This window comes from Cyprinodon variegatus, unplaced genomic scaffold (genome assembly GCF_000732505.1).
Source record: "Cyprinodon variegatus isolate N-32 unplaced genomic scaffold, C_variegatus-1.0 Scaffold36, whole genome shotgun sequence".
Lineage (NCBI taxonomy): Eukaryota > Metazoa > Chordata > Actinopteri > Cyprinodontiformes > Cyprinodontidae > Cyprinodon > Cyprinodon variegatus.
Genome location: NW_015150489.1, coordinates 1,955,474 through 1,979,522, shown reverse-complemented (window position 1 = coordinate 1,979,522; position 24,049 = coordinate 1,955,474). Strand labels below are relative to the sequence as shown.

The window sequence follows — 24,049 nt, the reverse complement described above, 5'->3', positions numbered from 1 at the left end:
TGGTTTCTACAAAGTTCTAAAGAAAAACAAGAAAAATCTAAACATTTATTATCACCAGCATCATCATTAAAACAGAAAATAAATTAATTTTTACCTATTTATTACAAAAATAAATGTCAAACCCAAACAAGAACAATCAGAGATTAGTCCTGATATATTCAAACAATTTGACAATAAAGCCAAACTTTAAAATCATTATATTTTGCTGATCACAGATTTATTCACAGACACACACATTGATGATCCATTAGCTCTGTGGATGGCTTTAAATCTGGAGTGCTTGTGAAATAATTTAGAAGTAACCTCATGAGATGGACAAATCAGGAAATGGAAGCTGCCCAAAGGACAGGAAAACAACCATGACAGGAGGAGAGAGTGTGATGCTGATGGACAATAATGCTTGCATGCATTTGTGGCCGAGGCGGATTAAGAACCCTTCATCTCAAACGCATTGTGGGTGCTGGCCAGTTGGAAAATGAAGTATGACAGAACGGGGCTCGATTTAGAAGTTCATTTACTAGAAGCCGAGTTTGATAGCTACTATATTTAATCATCAGCATGTGACGCATGTTTGAGGCCTGGACCTGATAATGTCCAGTATGAACAAACGGTACTAAGTTTGTAAAGTGGAGAATGAGGAACGGGGATTCAACACTGGGTCTTTTATTGTCCACCCTCCGCTCTTGTATCAGCATAAACAAATTCGATCTATTTTAATATTTTTAGGTCCGTCCTACATTTCTGACAGCACACAAAAGCTGCTGTTATGAAGGCACGTTTAGAACCAGGGATGCATGCAGCACATTAGTATACTGCAACTGAAATGCCACGTGTTACAATTACTGCCTGTTTCACAACTGTCAGTCTTGTGACCTTGATCGGTGAGGTTAAAACAAGTCAACCACATTCACACAGGAAGTGCTTGGTTGAGGGGGAAAAGAAAAACAAAAAACAAACAAAAACAAAAGCCTAACTTGCTGTATTACATAGTCTGAAGTCTTATTATACAGGCTGAAAATGATTTTAAAACAACAAAAGGTAAGGATAGAGGAGATGTTCTTGGTTCCTTTCACTCTCAGAATAAACATTAGGCACCATTCAAACCTCCTCTGTAAGGCTGAAGGTTGCTCTGATTGTAGGTCAATCCTGGCTTTTCTTGATAGTCTCATTAACGTACCTGACCTGGCAATCCCACTATCCCTCTCGTCATGTGGACCTCGGCCTGGCATGTCCATAGGGTGGCTGTGGCCTGGAGGAAAGAAGGAGATGGTGATGGTTTGGATTAGAGGGAAAACATTGAAATAAGAGATAATAGGAAGTACACATAGCAAATTAGAAATAAAACTGCTGGAGATGTTCTTGCACCAGTAGCAATCATCCCATGTTCAAGCCACATCAAGTACCAACTCTGCTACGAAAGGACGTTTATAGACGACTGTTGAACTGCTTGTGTGCTCACATGTTTTGCAACTGAATATGAGGAAGTGCTCCAAAAATAAAGCCAGGGGTCAGGACTGTTGTAAGAGGTTGATCTTCAGCACCTCTCCCACTTTCACCATCGACTTAAACCGTTATGAAAAGGTTCTTTCCGAAGCAATATCAAAGCCAGTATCAAGAAATATCTACTAAACCGGTGAGGGAATACGTAAAAAAGTGAAGACTCCAGCGCTTCCTCTCAAATACGGAGGTGTGAAGCCTCAAACACAACGTGAATGGTAGAGCTACAGAGCATGCCAGTGTGGGGAGAAATGATGGAGGGAAAGGCTCCCCTCCTGAACCGATTTTTACCCCACAGTAAAAATAGAGGGTTTAACCACTGATGCTGGATGCAAATGAGCCATATGAACTGAAAGCATGTATGCTCTGCATGTGAAACTAAACTTTAAATTCATTTACCGGTCTGGCAAAAATACTCAAAAAAACAAGACACACTGAAAAGTAGCTAGGACGGTCAAAGAATCACATCTGAAGTAATAAAGATCGATTTTTTTTAAGCATTTAAAACCAAAAGTCACCCAATATTGTCATAAAATTAAGCAATGATCCAAAAATTTTTGTGCACTAATGTTTGACCAAAATTAAAGCCAGAAATATTCAGAGAGTGTTATTTACTTTTATGTTAAATTGTAGGATTGGTCAAAGTCAATTCAGGGAAAACTTAACCTTCTGAAAGCGAGGTTTTATGCTAATAGGTAAAAAAGAAAAAAAAGGGATCTTATTTGGAATAGCTAATTTTCTTCGCATCTTTCAGGGAAAAATCCAAATTAAATTCTCCATGAGTCTAAAACCAAACAGTAAGTCTAGGAAAGTCCTAGTCTCCTAAAGTTTAAAGCAACTTCTACATTAAAAATATCACTTTGAAGCAAACAATCATTTATCTAAATACACCTACATCTTAAATCAGTCATAGAAGGCAAGAGAACATAGCCCAAAATGTTTTAAGTATACATAAGAATTCAGACTGCCAATACTAAACAAACAATATAGTTATAAAGACAGGCATGAGTAATTTTTCTGCAATGACAAAGATCCATGATATTCAGGAACAGCTAAGCTCATGTTTGGTCTGTGACCGGTGCAGCGCATTTCTGACAGGAGCTACTTTAAGGATTTATAAAGTGAGGAGAAAAGAGTCAGGAAAAATTTGTGTGTGTTTAACATGGTTTCCAGAGGGAATATACATAGAATAAGCATGCTTTGGTATGTTCAAAAGGTTTTAAGCAAAAACAGGAGATACAAAGCAGATGCCCAATTTAAAAGAAGTCTAAAAGCATTAAACAGCCAAAGCAAATGTGTGAATAATAGAAAGAAGAGACGAGAAGAAAAACTAAAGTTAAGACTAATACCACAGTAACCAACACCCATGAGCCCACCATGCATTTAATGAGTCTGCAATAAACCTGTTCAGAAACAACTGCCGGATATAATTAAAAAGTCTAGGTGAAACTTTATGGAAACCAGCAGCAAATTTGACAATCAACTAGAAATTTCCAGAAGAAAATTCTAATTGACTCTAGAAACCAGGTTCGTTGCAGACGTGTTGTATTACGGCATGCTAGGTCTACTTTTACTTCTTTTCGCAGGATTAACCACACATGCATGCTCCACCAACAGCCATCTTGAAAAACCGCCACTACTCCAGCTACAGCCGTTACGCACACATGCAACCGGCACACGGCACCTGTGGCCGGTTTCTAGCGCCAACCTGAAAAGAAAGATGCGCTCTTGATGAGGCGCAGCGGGCCTTGTTCAGAGAAGGCCCGTCGAGGGCTGCAGAGCTGAGAAAATCCTGTGCAGCACAGACAAAAAACATGGAGGAGAAACGAAAAGGGAGAGGAAGAACAGACAAAAATATAAACCATGATTAGTGAACGAAGTAGGAAAGCCGATAGTGTCCTATTGACCGGCCATCATCATAAGATTTGTAGTCTGGAACTAAATAGGTGATTGTCTGTTAGACAGCTGGACAAACAAGACGGCTGTATCATTCACAGAAAACACTGCTTCCTTGTATTACTTTCGTCAATCAAGGTGAGAAACAACATATTTAGTGTTTTCTGAGTATGAGGGGGAAAAAAGAAGAATATAAAAGAGTAAAAGCTGCCAACACATTTGTTTCTTCCAAAATTTGCAACTTAATTTCTTACACATTTACAGACTTTGATTGATTTAGTTTCCACATTGAGCTAAAACGCAGAACACAAAGCTTTACAACCAGCAACGACGAGTACAGAGATCAACGGATCCGATACTCAGGAAGGCACTAAAAGCATTAATGGTGTTTGATAGAGAGGTGACTCAACAGTTATGGTCAGAAGTCCCGTGCCCACTAAGCTGCAAAGTTAAAAACTCTTCATAGGCTGAGTGAAAGTAATAAGGAACTGCTAACAAGGTCTTTATGGTATGATTTGTATTGTAACTGGAAGACTACGGATCTTAAAGTGAGACAGAAAGTGCTGAAATCTAAATCACCTGACTTGAGTCATGTGAACGAAGCAAAAGCAGCACCTCACTAACAGAAAGCCTCAAGGTTGTCATGTTTTACACAGCTGGGTTTATTTATGTGCAGTCAAACATAAAATACCAGATCAGAAATTTGCATGTAAATGCTTCAGTAGAATCCTCTGTCGACTGGATAAAATGCTGCAGCTCAGTCACTTTGGTTACCTATGCTTCCTAAAAGGCTGTTGTTTCCCACATGTTGATCCGGCCTCAAGGTGTTGCTTTCTGGTCCAATGAACTCCAGGCTGTCTTGCAACCTGCAGATAAAGTAAATGTGCCACAAAATGTGTGTGATTACTTCGAGTATTTTAAACACAAACTTTCTATTTTAACTGACACTTATTTGAAAAGATAAAACAACATAGGAAACTAAATGTTTTGATGTTTACTAAGGAAACTGCCATGGTAATCAGAGTGAGAAGGGTGTGCCCTTACGTGTTCAGACTGCCGTATACACTGCCTCCTGTCCTGGCGGTGAAGACCTTACTCAGCATTAGCTGAGGTGGCGATCTGATATGACGATAGCAACAGGACAAAGATCATCAACATGTGAACATGGTAATAAGCAAGCACTAGATATCCTTAATTTGTCTTTTATACCCCGATTTTAATCATTTAATTAACAGTATAATAATGTAAAACCTTCTTACCTGATCTGATGAATTTTGAGAGTGGAGCCTTTGTAGCTCATAGCTACGGATCCAAACATCATCTCCCCCAACATGACCACATCAGACGAACACCTCGAACCCTAAAAGATTTACAGAAAATATTTTATTTGTGAAGGATCTTAGTAATCCAGGACCTGGCAAATCCTAACAGTTTTATAAAGACCATACAAAAGGATTTTATTCTTCTAATTGAGGACTTTTCACTCTTCTTTTTCCCCTCACAGTTAAGAGCCTGTGAGGGGAAAAAAACTGTTCTTCACCTCAGATTCAAATGCAGATCAGACTCCCTTAAATGACCAGATATCGTTGGTTCCTATGTTAGCCAGAGATCCCGGAGAGGATTTTCAGTCACTCCATCTGAATTGGTTTTAATTAGATGAGTTTTCACCAATCTTTATATTTGCATTTTGAAATATTGCATTAGAAGAGTTTGATGGAAACATCAACAGTTTAATAAACTAACTACATTTCACCAAAAAAAAAAAAGTTTCTATGCTTGCTTAAGGTGGTTTTTGACTTTTTAGAAAAAAAACTAAATGGTCTAAAGAAGAGATGGAAACAAATTTTTCAAATAAGATCTGACAAGGTGAACATTTGCCTCTCAGTGCTAATCAGCTTTTTCCACAGCTGGTGTTCTGAATGCATGATAGTATCAGTCTTCTCTCTCAGTCTCCAGATATCATGAACCATTACTAATAATAGCTAAAGTCAAACTTGGCTGATTACAACCCATTTATTAAAAACTCACTCCATCACTGATCTTTGCTCCGCCCAAGATTGTCTATTCTACTTCTTGTTTACTACAACCAAGGATAACGTGACAAAATTGCACTTTACATGACCTCATTAATTTGCTTGATTGAATGGAAATAAGTCCAATTTGCATTTACTTTTTATAAGTTCGCCATGACATTTAGATGGAAACCTGTGTACAGATGAGGCATCAGCCTCAAAGTTTTTGAAAGTACAAATCTGAAACCCTTCATCTTATCTGTCCAATATATGATCATAGGTTCATTACTGGATTTAACTTTATTGCTGTTTTTCACCAGCTCTTCAACTTGGTAATAAAAGATGCTGAAGAATATTTAAAATGTGAAATATCTTATCATTTTGTCTTTGTAATAATGTCAGAAACATTTATAAAATGTTCTAAAAACTAAAACCTGTGCATATTTTAGCTGTTGGAAATCAGCAACACACACAGACACACAAAAATATATATTAGTAAGGGAGCAACCCTCATTTCTACTCAGGCCTAAGGCTGAGAACATTACCTGGAAACGCTGGCCAGGTTCTTTGGATTCCCTTTCAGAAGTGCATGAAGAGGAGCTGTCTAGGGAACTGCTGCTGCCTCGAGTTGGACGGAGCTGACAGCATTTCCCAAACATCTTCATCTGGGCTTCGGTGCTCTGCAGGATGCACAAAAATAAATAAAAGAACAATTCAACAACTAGACTTACAACATGGAGAGCTCATCAGACCGAAGGGATTGTGCTTAAATTGTGTAAGGGATTTTAGACTAATGAGTGATAAAACCCACAACAAAACAACAATAATCTGGTCTCTTTTCCCTATCTTTTATTGGATTTTTTTCAAAAAATAAAATCGACAAATAATCAAAGTATTGCTTAAAAATGTACTTTTTGTGGAATACTCTAAATGAAGTCAAAGAGTTGGTTTAAACCACAGAAACCTAATCTACAGGCATTCAGGTTTACAGCTAGCGAACAGCAATGTGAGCCCAATCAGCCAGAGTCATGTGCCTTCTTAACTTGGCAGCCTATTTAGGAGGAATGCATTTGGGAGGGAGAGGGCGTGTGTGAATGCAGACATGTGTGTATTTGTGTGTGCGAGTGCAAACAGTTCAGCTCTAATGGCTCGACTGAAACCAGAGTTGCAGCCCATGCAAAGGACAGGAAGAATGAGTGCAGACAGGGAAAGCAAGCAGATGGTGGAGCTGATAAGAATTGCTTCGTCTACTACAATCTAAATGAGTCTAAATAATTGTGCAACCCCCGTATATCTGTTTCACGAGGTTTTGCAGCACACAACACCTATATGACACTGAAGCTGTACTGACTCAGAGGTAGTGTTGGAGTATGCATGGGCGTGTGATTGTCTGCTGCAGTGCAGTCTGAGGTGTATACAGAGTCCAGCAGCATGTGACTGCCAGTCATATGACTCTGAGAACTCGTGACTGAGCAGCACTGCAATAACTCCCTTACTCTCTCCCTCCCCACCGTCCACCACTCCAGCTCCACATCCTTCTTCAATTCCTGTTGGTTTATCCAACTCTTGACGCACAGCCATTGCATCGATCTGGCATATATACACACTTTTTATTTAAAGCCCCTCTGGATGTCTTGTTTTTACCCCATTCCTAACCCTTTGTGAACCTTTCTATGCACTCCCTCTCTCCGTTGCTGCTCTCTCTCCATTTCCCCACACCCATGTAGCATGTTTAACTGCTGGTGTGTCTAAATCAACCCTTCCAGAAAAAAAAAAAAGACGAAGAAAGTCATGTGATAAACTTTTAACAGTACAACTCTTGCAAGTCTGACAGATTCCTTTTTTTTTTAAACGTGGATGCAGCAGTATTTAAAATGCGCTGCCAAAGTAAATACGAGGGAAGTTAGCATTTAGATCAGATTTCAATAACTTTATGGCATGCTGTGGGAAAATTATTAAGCATTTCATCTGTCAAGCTGAGCTGCAGCAATACATAGGGGATACGGGAGAGAATACGAAAACAGGGGAAGAAAACCAAGTGGTTTCCAACAGAAAGTGACAGAAGAGACACAAGTGTTTGGTGTACACAAGCTGAATCGACAGAAAAATACCTAGTTCTCTCAGAGCTGCAGGAGGAGACTTTAACAAGTTAACATGGATCTAAGCTGGAGAGATATTTTTTTAAAAGCAAAATAAACCGAACAGACAATGAAAACTGAAAACTCTAAAAAAGAAAAAGCACCAAAATATTAAAGCAAAAGCAAGCTTTAAGAGGAGGAAGAAAAGAAATAGTGAAAGACAAGCATGTCATGTGAGGATGAAAGAATGCTGCTTACACACAGGCTGTCAGCTGATTCTATTATTATTGGAGATAAGAGGACCAGAACAAACCAGTCAGCGTCAGACGGTAAAACACTGCAACATTACAAAAAAAATCTTGTTTATATCACCCTGAATTAAAAGAGCCGGGAGTGATGAAACCATGTCAAAAAAATTTTAATAAAGAGGCCACAGATCCGCTGTTTGAAGATGCATAGTGACCAGAAAACAACTACCTTACTTGTATGTCAATACATTTTTGCAAGACTTATAAACCAGCAAAAAGAACATGTGCTATATTGAGAAGATCCACCTTAAAGGATTAACCCTCAAAAATGATCACAAGACCTCAAATGCTTAAAATACGTGTTGAAAAAAAAGCAGCTCACTATACTGGTTTTTGTCATCTGATATCAGACATGCACTGGGTGACTCCTTAGTCACCAGAAAACAGCATTCTTTTTAGCTTGGCTGTCCTGATGAGCAACTGGCTGTTCAGACACTAACAGTAACAACAAAGGATCTTTTCCCATCTTATGAATGCAGAATAACATTCTTGATGCAGTTACTGAGTGAAGAACACCCAATGTTAGCCGACTTTCCAACCATTACAGTATCATAGGAAACCGTCATCAGTTCATCTCATAATTGCCAAAGTGGCCATGGCTCTGTTATGGTACTTTATAAAAAAGGTCCCTTGTCTCTAATAAGCTGAAGACCATAAATATGACTAAACACTTTTATACAACTCAAATTATACTTAATTGAACAAGATGTGTTTAGTAGGTTTTGTGGGATGAATGCTTAAAGCCCCCCCGTTAACGTTTTACCAAGTAAAATTTAAGAAACGGCAACAAAAAGCCCATCTAGGGACAAGTGCTGCGAATTAGCTGTTGCTATTGCACCATGATGCAGACATGGGACTGCTGTTTCATTCAGTTTGTCTATGTAAATGTGTGTCTGTCCCTATCAAATAAACTTTAATAATAAAAATATATAAAGATTTGAATCTCACTGACTGCTATGGCACAGTAGTAATGACAAACTACCATCCCTACAGAATATCAAGCTAGCCTGTGAAACCTGCTGGACACAAACAAAGTAAACATGTGACTCACGGTAACTGGGGTTTCCTCTGTGCCCCTTTTCTTGGCATTGGAGTCAAAGAGAACATTTCTGCCGCGCCTCTCACAGTCCTGGTACACGATGAGTCTGATCTGACTGGGCTCCAGCTGGGGAAGCGGCCAGCTACATGGATTGAAGGATACAGGAAAGAGGAATCGATAGGAAAAGAACAATGGCAAAGGACGGTGAAGATTGGAAACATGAGGAAGGAAGATGGGAAGGGGACAAAATGACAAAACAATTAGTTGTTACAAACCTAAACGCCTAAAGCAGCTGAAACCATGTCATGTAAAAACAGAGGGGACATTTTTTTTCGTGAAAGCTTGGATTTTCTATAAGAAATGGGAAACACAATATCTATTTGACAAACTTATGTATAACTGGGCAGCACGGTGTCAGACTAAAGAATTTACATTTCACCATTTCTTTCAAATTGTAAAAAAATTAACAATGACAAAATTTTAATGCAACATTATTACAGATTATGCAAATCCACGTTTAAATTAAACCAAAATAGGTGCAAAATGTACAATACATGTTGAGTTTGTTTTTTTAAGATGTACACGCCTTCCACACTGGGTTAACAAAGCAAAACAAAATCTACAGCACCAATTTTAGTTTGAATATTCTAAAATATAGAGAAATAAAAAAATATATGAATATAAAGTGTTGCTGCAATCATCTTCCCCTCAAAATGTTTGTATATCCAGCAGCTCTACTCCAAGTATAAATAAATTCAGTTGCTTTCTGTTCAGGCAGAAAATGTCCCATGGCCCTGATTACCGAGAGTCTCTACAAATGCTAAGCATGTGGCGAAATGTAAATATGGGTCCCTTTACAGGCTGACAATAAACACTGTTTAAGCTGCCGTCTTTTGCACTGGGCATGGCACACAGTCAAATCCATGCACCAGCTGCCACTCATCCATTTCATACCACAGCCTCCTGGGGTTGGGAGGGGGGTAACAACGAGCACTAAAACCTGCTCCCAAAACCCCACCACAGTGCTGCACCTAAACGGAGCCATTATCACTTGCCTGCAATCCTATCAGAATAACGGAGTCACTTAGTTCTTCTCTAGCTGATACTGCAGAGTGATTTTCAGTCATGGGATTAGATTCATTGAGCGCCTGACTGAAGGAAAATCTTGTGATACGTTTACTTATTTCAAAGGTTGCTGACTGGATACCCAAACTTCCTTAGTCAATACTAAAAAAAAGTGGGGTAAGCATGTAGCACAGAGCTTCCTGTCCCATCAAGTTATTTAGTTGCTATTAATGCACAATGCAGCTTTTGGCTCTCTGGCAAACTCTGGAAAACCCCTTTGACCTTAAGATTTGCTCTGAGCTAAATAAAAAAAAATAAAAAAAAATGACAAGTGATTGATGGAAGTGATGATGGTCACTAATCTATCTTTTATAGCGGACAGACAGCTATTTATAGCAGCAACGGCTGCTGCTCTCTGAAACAGGGGAGACTCAATGGTATTAATTAAATCCAAAGTCACGTATTGTATTAACAAATGCATAAAACACCTCACTGCTCTGAAATAATTAACTCCAGAAACCACAGCAAGAGTTCAGCAAAAGATGACTGTTCTGACTGAATGGTCACCTTTCCCTCTGGCCTCGTGATGATAAACCTCCTCGCTGTCTGGCCACTGTCGGTCAAACATCGTTAAGTATCTTCACCAATCAGCATCAAACAGCCAGCTTCATGCCATGCCCCTGCTCCATAGACCCCCTAAAAGGTTTAGCCTCACTGGAAGTGACATTCTTCCATGTGATCCAATCGGGGCTCTACTTTATCATCGCTTACCTCAATAGACTGAGGCTCAAACCTCAACAGGGATTTCCTATATAGACTGAGAGGCAGCATCCTGCTGCTGCAGAGCGGAAGGGAGATTGTGTCCAAGAGCAGAATAAACAGCTGATTAATGCACAACATACTCATGGAATCACATACTACATTTTTGACGTTTGACAACTGTTATTTTGCCAACAGTCTTACAAAATTTACAAGGGAGTCTTAGCCTCCCTTGCATTCAATGAGAAATCACCACTGATGTCTATTACATGGTTTATACAGGAATGAGTAACTGTAATTTAATGCTTTTTAATGCTCTTAGAAATAATTCTGATGCCATCGACATGTACCCATGATTTATATATATATAAAAAAAAAAACATGATAAATTCCCTAATCATCTTTACCTTCAACAGGCTGCAGCCATGTCCCAAATTCCTTGTTTTCCAGCCACTTTTGTTGAAACTTGCATTTTCCCATTCCCTAGCCTTTTCTCCGCCTCAAGCTTCTTTTCCTTACATATGGCTTTACGATCTACTGGAAGCAGTTCCGCTCAAATATATCGCGGTATAATATATCTTACGAAATTGTTTGGGTATATGGGAGAGAATTGTTATTTTTAAATGAAGAATTTTAAAAAGCATTTTAAATGCCACTATAACCACATTTAATGAATTTGAATGCCAATTAAGGCTTTCATTTAAAAATAATAATTAAATGACTTTTAATGATTTTTGATGGCCCGCTGAAACACTATTAATTGGAAGTACTGACCATCTCTTAACAGCAGTGAAAAGAAAATTGATAAGGAAAAATGGTAAAGGAACAATTGTTTTCAACAGATATAAACAAATTTAAAGCTTACATGCAGCATTTCAGTTTTTGGTGAGGGAAGAGCTGTTGATGCAGGTTTGAATGCATGTGGTATTGGGTCCATGTGTATCATTCCCATACATGTGAACCATGTTTAGCAAACAATGCTGTCCAAGCAGTACACAACATAGGAGTGCAATTGATCTAGTCATGAGGGTGACCAGAGGAGAGAAGCTGCAGACCATTTCCAGGGGCAATAACTGTCCTATGCAATACTTGCTAAATCTTCAAATAAAGTTGTTATGCTGAAAAAAAAATGTTTTATAAAAGTTTGTCTCACCATTTTTCTAGTAATACAAAATACAAGATAAAGATGTCCAACTTTATTCTCCCCAGTTCTCGATTTAAAAAAGGTTATAAGGGAAGCCTCTTTTTTATCAGCTGACAGTGTGCAGCAACAGGTGGGGGAGGGGCACTCATCAACAGCAGCATTTTATCTAGAAGAGTTTAAACTGTAGTATGTCCATGACAGAAACAGAGATAGATTTTAAACTGGGAAATTATATGCATCTTTGATATCAACACTCGACCACTACAGAACAGCTTGAAATTAATTAAAAGGTCATCCAGCTTGACAATTGGTAACCATAAATAACAATTTTTCAAGATTTGTTATTATTACAACAGACTGACATCTCTGCAACTCACTGAGCTATGTGGCTGGAAATGAGACCTCCATCTGTTTAGGAGAGTCCACATGGTAATTGTGGATTTAATCTGACTGGCTCTTGCAATTTCTCTCAGATAAACCCAAATACTTGGACTCCTCATTGATGCTAAATTTTACAATCACAACATATGAGCAGGTATTAATCAAACACACAAATATTAGTCTATCTGCTCCAAAAACAACAACCAGCCACTGATTGTTTCAACAGACCCTCCAAAGGAGTCAGAAACCATTGTATTATTGACATGTTTAAGTCAGGTAGTTAACTTTTGGCTATATTACGGTTTCTCCTTTTGGCTCGTATCCAAGGGAAGGCCTGACCTCTCACCCAGTCTGATGTTAACCCTGGCCAGCTTACATAATGGGATTCAAATTGCACTGCATGGAGCAGGGTCAATATAGACCTCATATAGCTCAGTGTAAGATTACTTGGAGTTGTACAGACCGGCAATGTGCATAATTGCAGTAGGGCTACTGCTGAGATTTATTTATGAATACAGATATGTCTGTCAGCTCCAGGAAGCAGCAAAAGAAAACTCCCAAGATCTGACCTTCTAATAAGAGTTAATCAAGCACAGATTTAATTGTTAGCTGAGCTCCTCAATTCTTTAAATGCAAATAAATAGATCACTTCATTAATAAGCTACTTTACTAATAGTGATAGCAAAAGTGAATATTTAACAATGAAACAGAACACGTTAATCTAATATATCATCGTTTAAAAGCAGAAACCTCTAAAAGAAAGTTGTAAAAGGCAGAGGAGGAAGTATCTGTCAGTGACCGTGTGACAGAGCTCTGATGGAGCAGAGAGGAGAGTCATTCATAAAAGCAGCACATGACTTCATGACTGTTCAATTATTGTGCTCATCTGACCTCCATCAGTTCAACCAGTTCTGACTCAAAGTTTCTCAGGGAGGCAAGTCTAACAGGTATGCGTTTACTGGAGATAAAGCTGGATTAAAAAAGCCCCACCAACCCTGTCAAATCATTAAATTTAAAGCTGAAAACAAAGCACAAATCCTATATAAAATGTTTTTTGAAAAGAAAATTCAACAACCTCAAATTAAAGGTTCAACTCCACTCAAACATGCTAAATTCAAAAGGCATGTGTTCCTTTAATCCTCATAACCCACACTGATAGTGTTACTTCTGTTCATCATCGGGCTCCTCCTGACCATGAAAATATCTCTGGTTTCAATCAAACCTTAAGTGCCAGCCATTCGGATGACCGAAGTTTCAATCAAATGCACTGGTAAAAAATAAACACCATGTAAGATTGTAAATCATGTTTTGAAACCCTAACAAAAGTAACCATGCCCAGTCGGACACCCCGCAGCCGAGTTAAACATTACCCGCTCCTACCTGAGCATCATCGCGAGGCTGCCAGTCTTTCCCCAGCCCTCTCCCACTCTCTATTTCCCTCGTTTCTCCTCTCTGATTCTCCTCTGCCAGCCAAAGCAGGGTCTAAGAATAGCGGTGGACTAAATTCACTCAACAACATGAGACTATCAGGTGATCAGAGCAACACTGTGTGTGCTGGACAGTACAGAGGCAGCAACAGCAGTGAGCCTGGACTGCTGACAGCCAGAAAGCGCTGTGATAAGACGGTGACAGAGGGGATTTGTTTGTGTATTGTTTCCTAATCTGACTCTTTTTGTTCCTCACTCACCCATGTTTCCTCTTCCCCTTTTTTCTGTCTTTATCCAATAAATGTACATGTGTAATTAGTTCTTAACAAAACTGGCAGAGGGATATCAAGACATTTGAGAGAAAATATTATTCCCCGCGTAAATCTATTGCTAAAAAAATATTCAAATAATTTGGCAAAAGTTAACTATAAAGACTTTTAATTATGTACTTTTGTACACCGATACATAGGCACTGTAATCTATTATGGTGAACCGTTCTGTAATTGACATCGTAATTCTTTAAAGCGCATTTTGCAGCCATTAAAAAAAAAAAATACTGACTTAAAATATTACAGTCAAATCCATTTTTTTACGTTAAAAAATATGGAATCGCCTGCAGAATAAAATATATATTTGCAACTAACCTTTCTAATGCAGCTATAGCTTCTTTCAAATGAGACAAAATGCCCGTCTTATCCTTTAAATTATCCACCACTTTTTTCATCAAATCAGAAATCAAAATCAAATTATGTAAATCCATTTAAATTCAGGTGCATAAGGAAAATGAAATGCTGTTATATTTCACTTTACATTAAGAAAAGCACAGATTAATTATAGAAGTATAAGCAGGATCAATAAGAGTGGCAGCAGTGTTACAATCTAAACAATACCCTCCCTTAGATAAAACAAAGCAGTCTAGTTTCCTAGACTGTTTTGCGTCTGACATCAGCCTATACTGACCTCAAAGAGCCCCAGCTCTCCCTTGATTGCCACTGGAACATCTGTGCATGTGTGTATAGGTCACACACACACACACACACACACACACACACACACACACACACACACACACACACACACACAGTGAGGCAGTTACATAAACATCCCCACCGTCCAAGCTGTGTGACGTTCTTCCGGCCGTGTGCTGCAGAGGACACTCCTGGGTCCACCAGTGTTCTAAGATTGGTGTCATATTTCCAATATAAATGATGGACCTGGCCTAAACAGAACGTAGCACATTACTATGGAATATGAGCAAAAATACGGTTATAAAAAATAAAACTAAAGATAAATCCTTTATTTAATATTTAGGCTTACGAATATTTGACTCATAAAATGACATCCAATGAAAAGGCCTAATGTGTTTTTTTCTTCTAAAAAAAACAATAATTCAAACAGGACACCACTCCACACCGATGATGCATTTAGGTACCAACTGGGCCTCTTTGCTTTGGAAGACTGCCAGATGCATCATGTGCTTAATCTGCATGCAGGAATACAAGCAACACCCTAAAGGAGAATGCAGTCTGACATTTTGAAATGCATAATGCATTCTATGGTGGTATGCTGTCAAGTGAAACCATCAGCGATGATCTAATTACCATTTGTGATTAAAAGGACAATGGAAAATAAAATGTTATCTCCAATTTCAAATGTTCTTATCGATTTAGAAAATAAACCCCCAAAACTTCTTCCTGAGTTTTGAATTTTATTTGTTTAGCTTCAAAAGGCTTCATAGATACTTTATAATCTGCCACAGGGGTTTCCTGCTCTTCATCTTGGAAACTAACTGTAATGAGTACCAACATGTTGAGTCAAATAAATGACTTCTGCATTCCAGCAGTCATATGATGCTAAGTAGTTGATGCCTAAAAGGTTACTGCAGTTGTTCTCTTTATTCATGTGCCAAATGATTCATTCAATACTAAGGAGTATTATACAGATTTTGTTTTTATGCATTTCCAAAATTAAGTCATAAAATCACGAAAATTAAGTCGTTAACTTACGAGAATAAAGTAGCAACGACAATAGTCAAAAAATTACGAGAATAAAGTCGGAAAATTACGAGAGTAAAGTCATAACAGTATAAGAATTAAGTCCTATTACTACAAGAGTAAAATTGTATTGTATGAGAACTCTTAACAAGAATCACAGTTTTCCCTCAAATGAGGAATTGTGGAGCATCTTACAAAGTTGTACTTTGGCACTGGTTTGAAAAATAAGGAAATCTTTTAGCACACCAGTATCAAATTGGGCAGGATGTCAAAGTGGATTCAGGTTGCCGTTTGGTGGTGCTGGCCGGCCTTTATATGCTGGTTGGAGCTCGAAGTTTTCTTTCTGAAACAGGCTGTGGTATGATGACTTCATTGTCGATATTTTTCAACTTTATCCTCGTAATATTACAACTTTATTCTAAAAAAAACAAAAAAAAACAAGAAAACAAAACCTTTAACCTGGCACTAATACTCCATCGTACATTCATACATAGTACTTGTATGACTACTAGTGCTACTATATTAAAATATAAATGCTTTTAATTTAAAAAAAGTCTAAAGATCCAGAGATTGTAAACAAATCTCAAATACAATGTAGCATAACTTGATATAGGGTTCAACTGAGAACTAGATTTCATTTTCATCGTTCTTATAAACACCACATAAAGAAGCTAAAATAACTAAGCAAATACACATTTGGCTTATTCCAGCGAAACAACCTCTGAATCAGCATGTTCTGGCATACAGGGAGCGATGGGGTGTTAATAGAGAGAATAACATGACTGCTTCCAACAGAATCACATGAATGAGAGCTGAACAGAATGCAAATGGCAGAGTGTGAAGCTCTGAAGCTGGAAAATCAAGATTTTAATAGCAATAAAGGGTATCTTAAGTCTGCTTTAAGGCATACAATTGAATGCTTTAAATGTTCGGAATTAAATCTTAAATATCCCCTGCTCTCTTTCACACATCAAGCAACTGAAAGTAGGTTAATTAGGATCTTTCTTTTGACTTTCAGGCCCCCCTCAGAGAAGATAACTCTCACTGGTTTAGAGGTGTTACTTATAGTTGGATAATAATGGAAAGAAAATAAAAAAAGAAATGAATGAATGAAAAAAATAAATAAATAAAACTCAAGAAAAGCTGCAGATAAGTTTATATTTCAAAGTGGCATGAAACTACAAAATTAGCAATTATGTAACATGTATAATAAAAAACAACACCACAAACGTCCCTGCTCTACAATGCAAAAAGCAAAGATAAAACATGATTCTCACATAAAAGTAAATATAGATGCATCTGAATTATAAACACGCACAGGTTTGCAGCCATGTGCGATTTATAGTTTGATTTTCGCAAAACTATATCTTTATCAGGTCCCCTGCAGTTCTTAGAAGCTTGAGTATGGCCACTCAATATAGTGTTGATAGGAACTTGATGACAGCCACTGTCTTTGCAGGATCTTGGCAGGCCGGCAGTATTCACATAAAAAGACAGGCCTGCAACATAATGCCATACCACTCCATACCATACATGTGAATGCGTCATACTAATAGGTTGTAAATTTGCACATTAAAATCTAATTCTGGGAAAACCACTAAAGGGGTCCACCTCAATTAAACTACACACTTTATACAAATAGTTGAACACAGTCAACATTTAGGGGAAATATTAAGAAATAATTAAGTGTCTTCCATCTAAAAAGGGCAGATGTTTTATATCATAATTGCTAAGGTCCTAAGTACTTGTCTCAAGCAGCTTTAATAGCTAAATATATCATGTAGCCTAGTGAGAATGTAGAGTATCTAAATCCTTTTTTCAGCATCTTTTTTTAGAATATAAAGAAATCTTACATGATGCTCCTTGTGGTGATGCTTTATAAAAGCGTGCTTACCGATACACAGTTTGGCCTCTCGTGTCGGTTAAGACGGTACAGCACGATGGTTGCACAAATGGCAAAGCTCTAATATAAAGACTTTTACTGAAAAGAAGCCTCAAAAAAGCTCCGGAACAAAAGAATGATCGCAATCTCACCTTAGGAATTAAAACAGCGGATGTTAATTTTATCTAATAAAGTTATGTTTAGGTGCTACGACACTTTGCTATTTTCTTTACCAGAGATACAATCAGGCTTTTCAAAACCAATACACCTGTACTGTTTCTTTAGGGTCAAACCTGCCAATTCTGATTCCAAGCCATTCAGAGCTTTTGTTTTGTTTTGTTTTTCTTTAACCTACGATCCCTAAAAGATTAGCGGGGAAAAAAGTACTGCAGGTTTTGGTAGCGACATAAGTTTTAAGCTTTTCTGTAACTAAATAAAATAAAAAAAATTATATTGCTTGGATTCCTACCGTGCTTCTATAGTATTCTGTCTGTTACCTGCAGTCTGTTGGTGCTTTATGTCACGTATAATTCAAATTAATCAAATGAGAAGGATCAAAAATTTTCTAAATGCAAAAGGAAGAACTAATAGTGAGATTAGGATTCAATAGCCTGCACTGAAAAACTTGATGGGATTAATAAGTATTATTCATGAAGAAAGGAAAACTAACAGCAGTTTCTTAATAATCTTTTTTTTTCTTTTGCATTAAGGAGAGTTTTAAAAGGGAATGGAGTATTTATTCTTAATCAACAGGTCCAAATGACTCCCGTTCTTCAGCTTTGTGGGGGAGAGTGAACATGCAGCCATGTGATCATCCTGCACACATGACAGAGATTGATGAAGGCCTCACATGACACACCAAGTTATGAAAGTATGCAATGGAGGAAGGATAACATGCCAATCAGCAACCTGAAACTCCACTCCTAAAACATAAAAAAAAATAAAAGACTATGAATAGGTCAGATCCAACTGAAAGTTTTGCAACGTAGCATGCATGCTATCAGATTCTATTTATGTGGCAAGTTCCTATCAATAAGCGGAAATAAATTATATCTTGCATTAATTATGTTGGGAAAAATACATTGATATGTAATATCATAAACCTGATTTTATCTTGCATATTTAAAAGAACTACAAGAGCAAAAACTTATCAGTGGGTTTATTTTACACAAGTCAAGAGGGCAGGTTTCCCACAGCCAGCCAAATCAGTATGGGCAGAGAGGACAGTGCTACTGATGGATAAGACCTGTGACCGGCTGGAGGATAAGCCCAAGGCTCTTGGTGAAATGTACAGTATGCCGGCCTGGATCAGGTGCTCAGCCCAGAAAGAGGAGAGGCTTTCCTACGGGGGTCATCCAACCTGATGCCCTCTATGGTATTCTGGAAGCTACAGTGATGTGGTCTGTCTGAGTTTTTGGTGGGTAAGACATTAAGCTTTAATTTACTGCTTGGCAACAATTAAACTGAAACATCTAGATCTATGAAGTATAGTCCACCAACCCCCATCCAACCAATCCAATGGTAACAACATATTGTGCTACCAGGTGTATTATTCAAATATCGCTCCAACAAATCCTGTTAATCACCAGATTTCCTCTAATCCGTTATCTCTGTTAGAAGCTCCCATGTTTTTATTCAACTATTAACACCCCCCACCCCCAATCAGAGCAGTTTCAAGCTTGATGAATGAGGAGGTATGGAGAACACAGCTGACCACTGAGTTAACAGAATTGCCTGCTGACTGACTGTTTGCTCTAGGACTGATGCCAGGCACCCAACCCCCTTTATCCCACATACACACACACAGAGCATTTATATTGTTGGTGCAGACCATGGCACCTTTACAATCACGGGACACGCTCTGGCACAGACGCAGGCCAAAGTGCAAGAACCACCACATGGAGGTGAAACTTTGAGGTCTGCTGGTAATTATATCCACATTTAGATCCATGGTGGGAGCATTATGTTTCACTGAAAAGGTATTTACAACTAAAAAGAGCACTTTCCCCTTAGTGGCACGCCTGACCCTGAATGAGAATGTGTGCAAGAACATACCAATGTGTATAGAGCCTGCAAATCAACTTGGGGAGTATTGAGTTTCCTGCTAAGCAGCTCTGTGACACACTGCTCATCATACACAAGTACAACCTTATTAAGTACCTCCACAGCTTGTTTTTGGATTGTAACGTTACAGTCTTCTCCAAATTTGCAGAATGCATCTCTGATGTAAATGAAATCTTATGAACCTTGCCTGTTTACTTTTATTTTATTATTAAAAGGGAGTGGCAGCCTAGTGGTTAGGGCATAGAGCTTGGAACCCTGAGGTGGTGAATTTGAAATCCACTCCCACAGATTGCCACTCTGGGTCTCTGAACAAGACCCTTAACCCCCAATTGTTCCCCAGGCGCCACACGATGGCAGCCCACTGCTCCCCAAGGGGATGGGTTAAATGTAGAGGTAAATTTCTCCAATGTGAGATAAATAAAATTCAATTAGTACATTTATTATTATTTACCTTTCTTGTGTTCACTTCATTCCCCCTTTAAAGTGGAAAATTATTATTCCATCGCATTTGAGTCAACTAGAGCTACATTGATCAGATACCCAGGTTGGAAATTAGCTCCAATATTGACTATTGATGCCAAACTAGTCACTTTGGTTCTATTTGCAGTGCCGGTTCAATCATCACGAAGAATCTATAGGAGCTAGGGATGATTCATATCTTTAAATTTATCTTTTTTTGAACAATATTTATGTCAGGCCTTCACTCATGTGGCAAGGTATAGAAACATTAACAAGCACATCCAACATCACTTTGCAAAAACTTGAAAGTTATAAAACATACATTTATGGTAACATAATGTTGAGAAAAAACAATGAATAAGAAAAACAGAGGACTAGGCATGGGCTATGGCCCTATGTGAAAATGTAATGGGCCCCTAAACTTGAGATCTGGTTGTCTCAATCTTGGTGGCTAAAGGTGCCATCAAGGATTTGAAAAATCTTGCAATAAGCATTTTCTATTCCTCTAGAGCAGGCATCCCCAAACTAGGTCCTCGAGGGCCGCTGTCCTGCAGGTTTTAAGGGTTTCCCTGCTTTAGCACAGCTGATTATCATGAATGCAGTAGAGCAGAAGCCTGTTAATCAGCTTTCAATTAAAATCAGCTGTGCTGGAGCAAGGAAATCTCTAAAACCTCCAGGACAGCGGCCCTCGAGGACCGAGTTTGGGGATGCCTGCTCTAGAGGAATACGGGTCTGTTCTTTTTAAAAGAATCATTTAAATTTGGACACACTGGAGGAAATTTAAGCACCGAAACATTTTGGGGTCAGTGCACGTCATCGCTATAGAGTTAAAGTTTGGAGTTCAACTACATCACTCTAAAACTTTCAGTTTTCTTTGCCAATCAGGGGTAGACTGGCTGATACATTCTGGAGTCCCTTTCATAACCCAATTGCACTGCACACAATAATGGCCAAATATTCTTTCCCATTTTCTGGGCCACTGAAATATTCACTGTCAATCATGTAAAGCAGATCTTCCAGGTGCTAAAACAGCAAATCAGGCAAAAACCATCAAAAACTCAGTCATTATAATTTATTTTATGGTTTTTGTCTCATAAAACTCAAAATGCCATTTTAGCTCATGCCATATTAACAATAATGTTAACGGAGGCTATACAGTGCATATGATCTTGTACCAATTTCTTTTATGACCTTGAGGATCAGTTCATTAATTCTAGTCAGTTAATTGTAGTAACGCAGCTTATCAGAGGTGGGTGTATAATTTTGCATGTTTTCAGCATTTAAGGATAAGCAATTTGTCATGTCTATGAGGAGATATTCCAAAAGCTTAGCCCGTCAGCTGTTCCCGATTTTTTGTAGATTGGGGAATGAAGCAGTACTTCATATATTTTATCATAATCGATTTAAGGCATTTACCAATTCGTCATGTCTAGCAGAAATCAGACATCAGCTTGAAAATTAAATTCAATCAGTTAAATCATTTATTATATGATTTAACTAGTGTGCACTTAGGGCTGAAACAATTTATCTGATTAATCTCAATTTATTTATTATTGAAATAATTTTTAACTAATTTAGTACAGATTAATCGTTAACTGAAGAATAGAGACTCTAAAACCTGCCTTTAGCTTACAGAGCAACCACTTTAGAGTAGTAACTATACGAAAATTGTAAAAAGATTTTAACATATTTTGCATTTAGGATTTAAAAAAAAAGATCTTGGTTTGTCAATATTTTCTACCCATAGTTTCACATGGTTTACTTCTGTAAAAAAAAAAAAAAAAAAAAAAAAAACTGCTAGTATGCTCTATCCAGAACATCTCAAGTGGAAAGGTTTTAGTTTTACCTGATTTATTTTTGTCTTAAATCTTTAAGGAACTTTTTGCTTTCTGATTATTAATTGAAAAAATAAAAATAACTGACAGATTAATCAATTAGCAACAAAATCTTTAGTATCATCCCTAGTGCAATTGCTGCTTTACATTTTGGTGCAGTTTTTTTTCCCTCCTTAGTAATTAAAACCTCTATAAGCTTTTTCTTAATTCACTAGAGTTTGCCAACGTAACATGCGTTTGATAAAACATTTTAAAGTGAAGAAACCCAAGTAAATCTAAGAGCACAGACACCTGCAGCACAGAATATTGCATTTTTAGTAACTTATACTGAAGTTAAAAACAACAACAAACAGCTGCATTGTTTTTACGCGGTGTAGCCACGTGGCTGCATATCTCAACATTGTTGAAAATTAAACATTGACGATGTAAACACTGAGTATAGATAGAGATGCATGATATGAGATTAGCTTAAGTGGAGCAATCACATACTGCTCACCGCTATACCACAGCACACTGTGTCCTCTGCTGCCTTTCTGAACGCACTGGCAGGAAGAAAAAACATAAACCAGGAGCAACATGTATTTTTCTCCATAAAAGAACAAAAGCAGCTAAACTTAAATAGAACAAAAAATGTTCCATAACAACCCAAACCCACGGTGGAGGGGAGGTGACTTGGGAAACACGAGGAGAAACAAAGAGCAGACAGCCAATTCTGGATCTCCCACCACATTTAGCCGCTAGAAATAAAACTTTAAAACGCACAATATTCAATGGCAGCTTCTGATAAATAGACGCGCTAATATAATTCAGTAAATGAGAAAAAAAAAAACGGTTGCTAAGGAATGAAGACACCATCACAGCGCGTGCAGCAGCCTGAGTCTCCGCTAGCATTAGCAAGTTAGCTCGGCGTAACAGCAGGAACAACACGTCTCCCACGTCTTCACCAAGTTTGCCTTGTACGGTTGACATAACTAAAATATAAATATCTATTAGCCACACTCCATTCTTCGTTGTGAATCTTCAAAAACAACGACACGCCCACACAACAAAGCTAAAAATCTGAAATAAAATTAGCGTAGCCAACGTTACACACAGACATAAAAGACAAAAAAAAAAGATGTACCTGAAAGCTGGGCCCTCCTTGCTACATCTCGGTGGGGGAGACAACGCATTTTTCTTGTTAAAAAGTTTGTGAAAGAGAGTCGGTGGCATTTTTGTACCAAAAATAAATTCGGTACACGCTTTCTTTTGTTTTCACATCCAGGAGCGAATCTCGTTCCTTGTAACTGTCTCCATGGGTGTCAGAGTCATATGACAGGCATTAGTCACAGGGGCTGCTTGGTAACCTGTTAGCTTTTTTCTGATTGGTCAGCTGCTTGCGCGGCTTTTAGGACGGAATTAAATGATTGGCTGATATTTTTGGTGAGGTAACCATGTGGTACGTGTGCTCAGTGTTGATGTTTTGTGGGGAATTGTGTTGGTGTAAAATGTACTTCAAAAATAATCTAGAGCCGGCTTTGGAACAGCTAGAAACGCTGGCATTCATCTGCACATAATAGATTATATATTATATCAGTATAAGTAACACAATATTTTAAAACGATAAACAGTAACTGTAAAAATGTGCAAATTGCAGAATAGGACTCATACGTTTAGCACATTTAACATTTCTTTTATTATTTGAAATAACCTATAGAAGAATAAGCAACACAAAGCATAGATTCCAATACATTTAAGCATAAATATAACAAGTACAAGCACACACATTATACATATATATTGTTTTCCCACAAAACGTTTAAGTTACGTGCATTTTCTCAAAGGGTTATTATTAACAAGTGTGCCATCTAGTGGCCTTTCTTATGAATATACATTTTAATTAGACTTACTTAGACAAACTTTATTATAATTAATTACATCAATATTTACCAGAAACATAAAATAAAACACCTATTTCCAACATCTATTCCCTTTAAATATTTCCATCCATCCACTCCTCAGTCTATTACTGTCATACACTTCCCCCCCATACTAGTCTGAATTAACTGCAGGTTAACTCTACAGGTTTTCCTTCTCTAATATTAAAGGAAAGAAAACAGCATTTCTTAGTTTCTCGCATCTTTCCCTCATCTTTTGAAAATAGGCTTCCTCTTCGCTCTTATCCACAAAGTGAAAGAACCTCGCTTTCTGTGGCCTGTTTAGAGTCCCA

At 37.9% G+C, this 24,049-nt stretch overlaps 1 protein-coding gene across 2 annotated transcripts in view; it reads right to left on the bottom strand.

Moving 5' to 3' along the window:
• The window catches only part of fnip1 (folliculin interacting protein 1), a 34,388-nt gene extending 11,253 nt beyond the window's left edge, over positions 1 to 23,135 (bottom strand). The window contains exons 1-8 of one of the 2 annotated variants that reach the window (XM_015404834.1): positions 22,964 to 23,052; positions 8,843 to 8,972; positions 5,951 to 6,085; positions 4,653 to 4,753; positions 4,438 to 4,512; positions 4,168 to 4,259; positions 3,206 to 3,289; positions 1,178 to 1,249 (exon numbers count right to left, since the gene is read on the bottom strand). In XM_015404834.1, coding sequence (XP_015260320.1) covers positions 1,178 to 1,249; positions 3,206 to 3,289; positions 4,168 to 4,259; positions 4,438 to 4,512; positions 4,653 to 4,753; positions 5,951 to 6,085; positions 8,843 to 8,972; positions 22,964 to 23,052 — 778 coding nt within the window. Of the gene's footprint in view, positions 1 to 1,177; positions 1,250 to 3,205; positions 3,290 to 4,167; positions 4,260 to 4,437; positions 4,513 to 4,652; positions 4,754 to 5,950; positions 6,086 to 8,842; positions 8,973 to 22,963 lie in introns of both variants that reach the window. The other variant, XM_015404841.1, reaches the window with a different exon arrangement.
• Between the last annotated feature and the right edge of the window lie 914 nt (positions 23,136 to 24,049).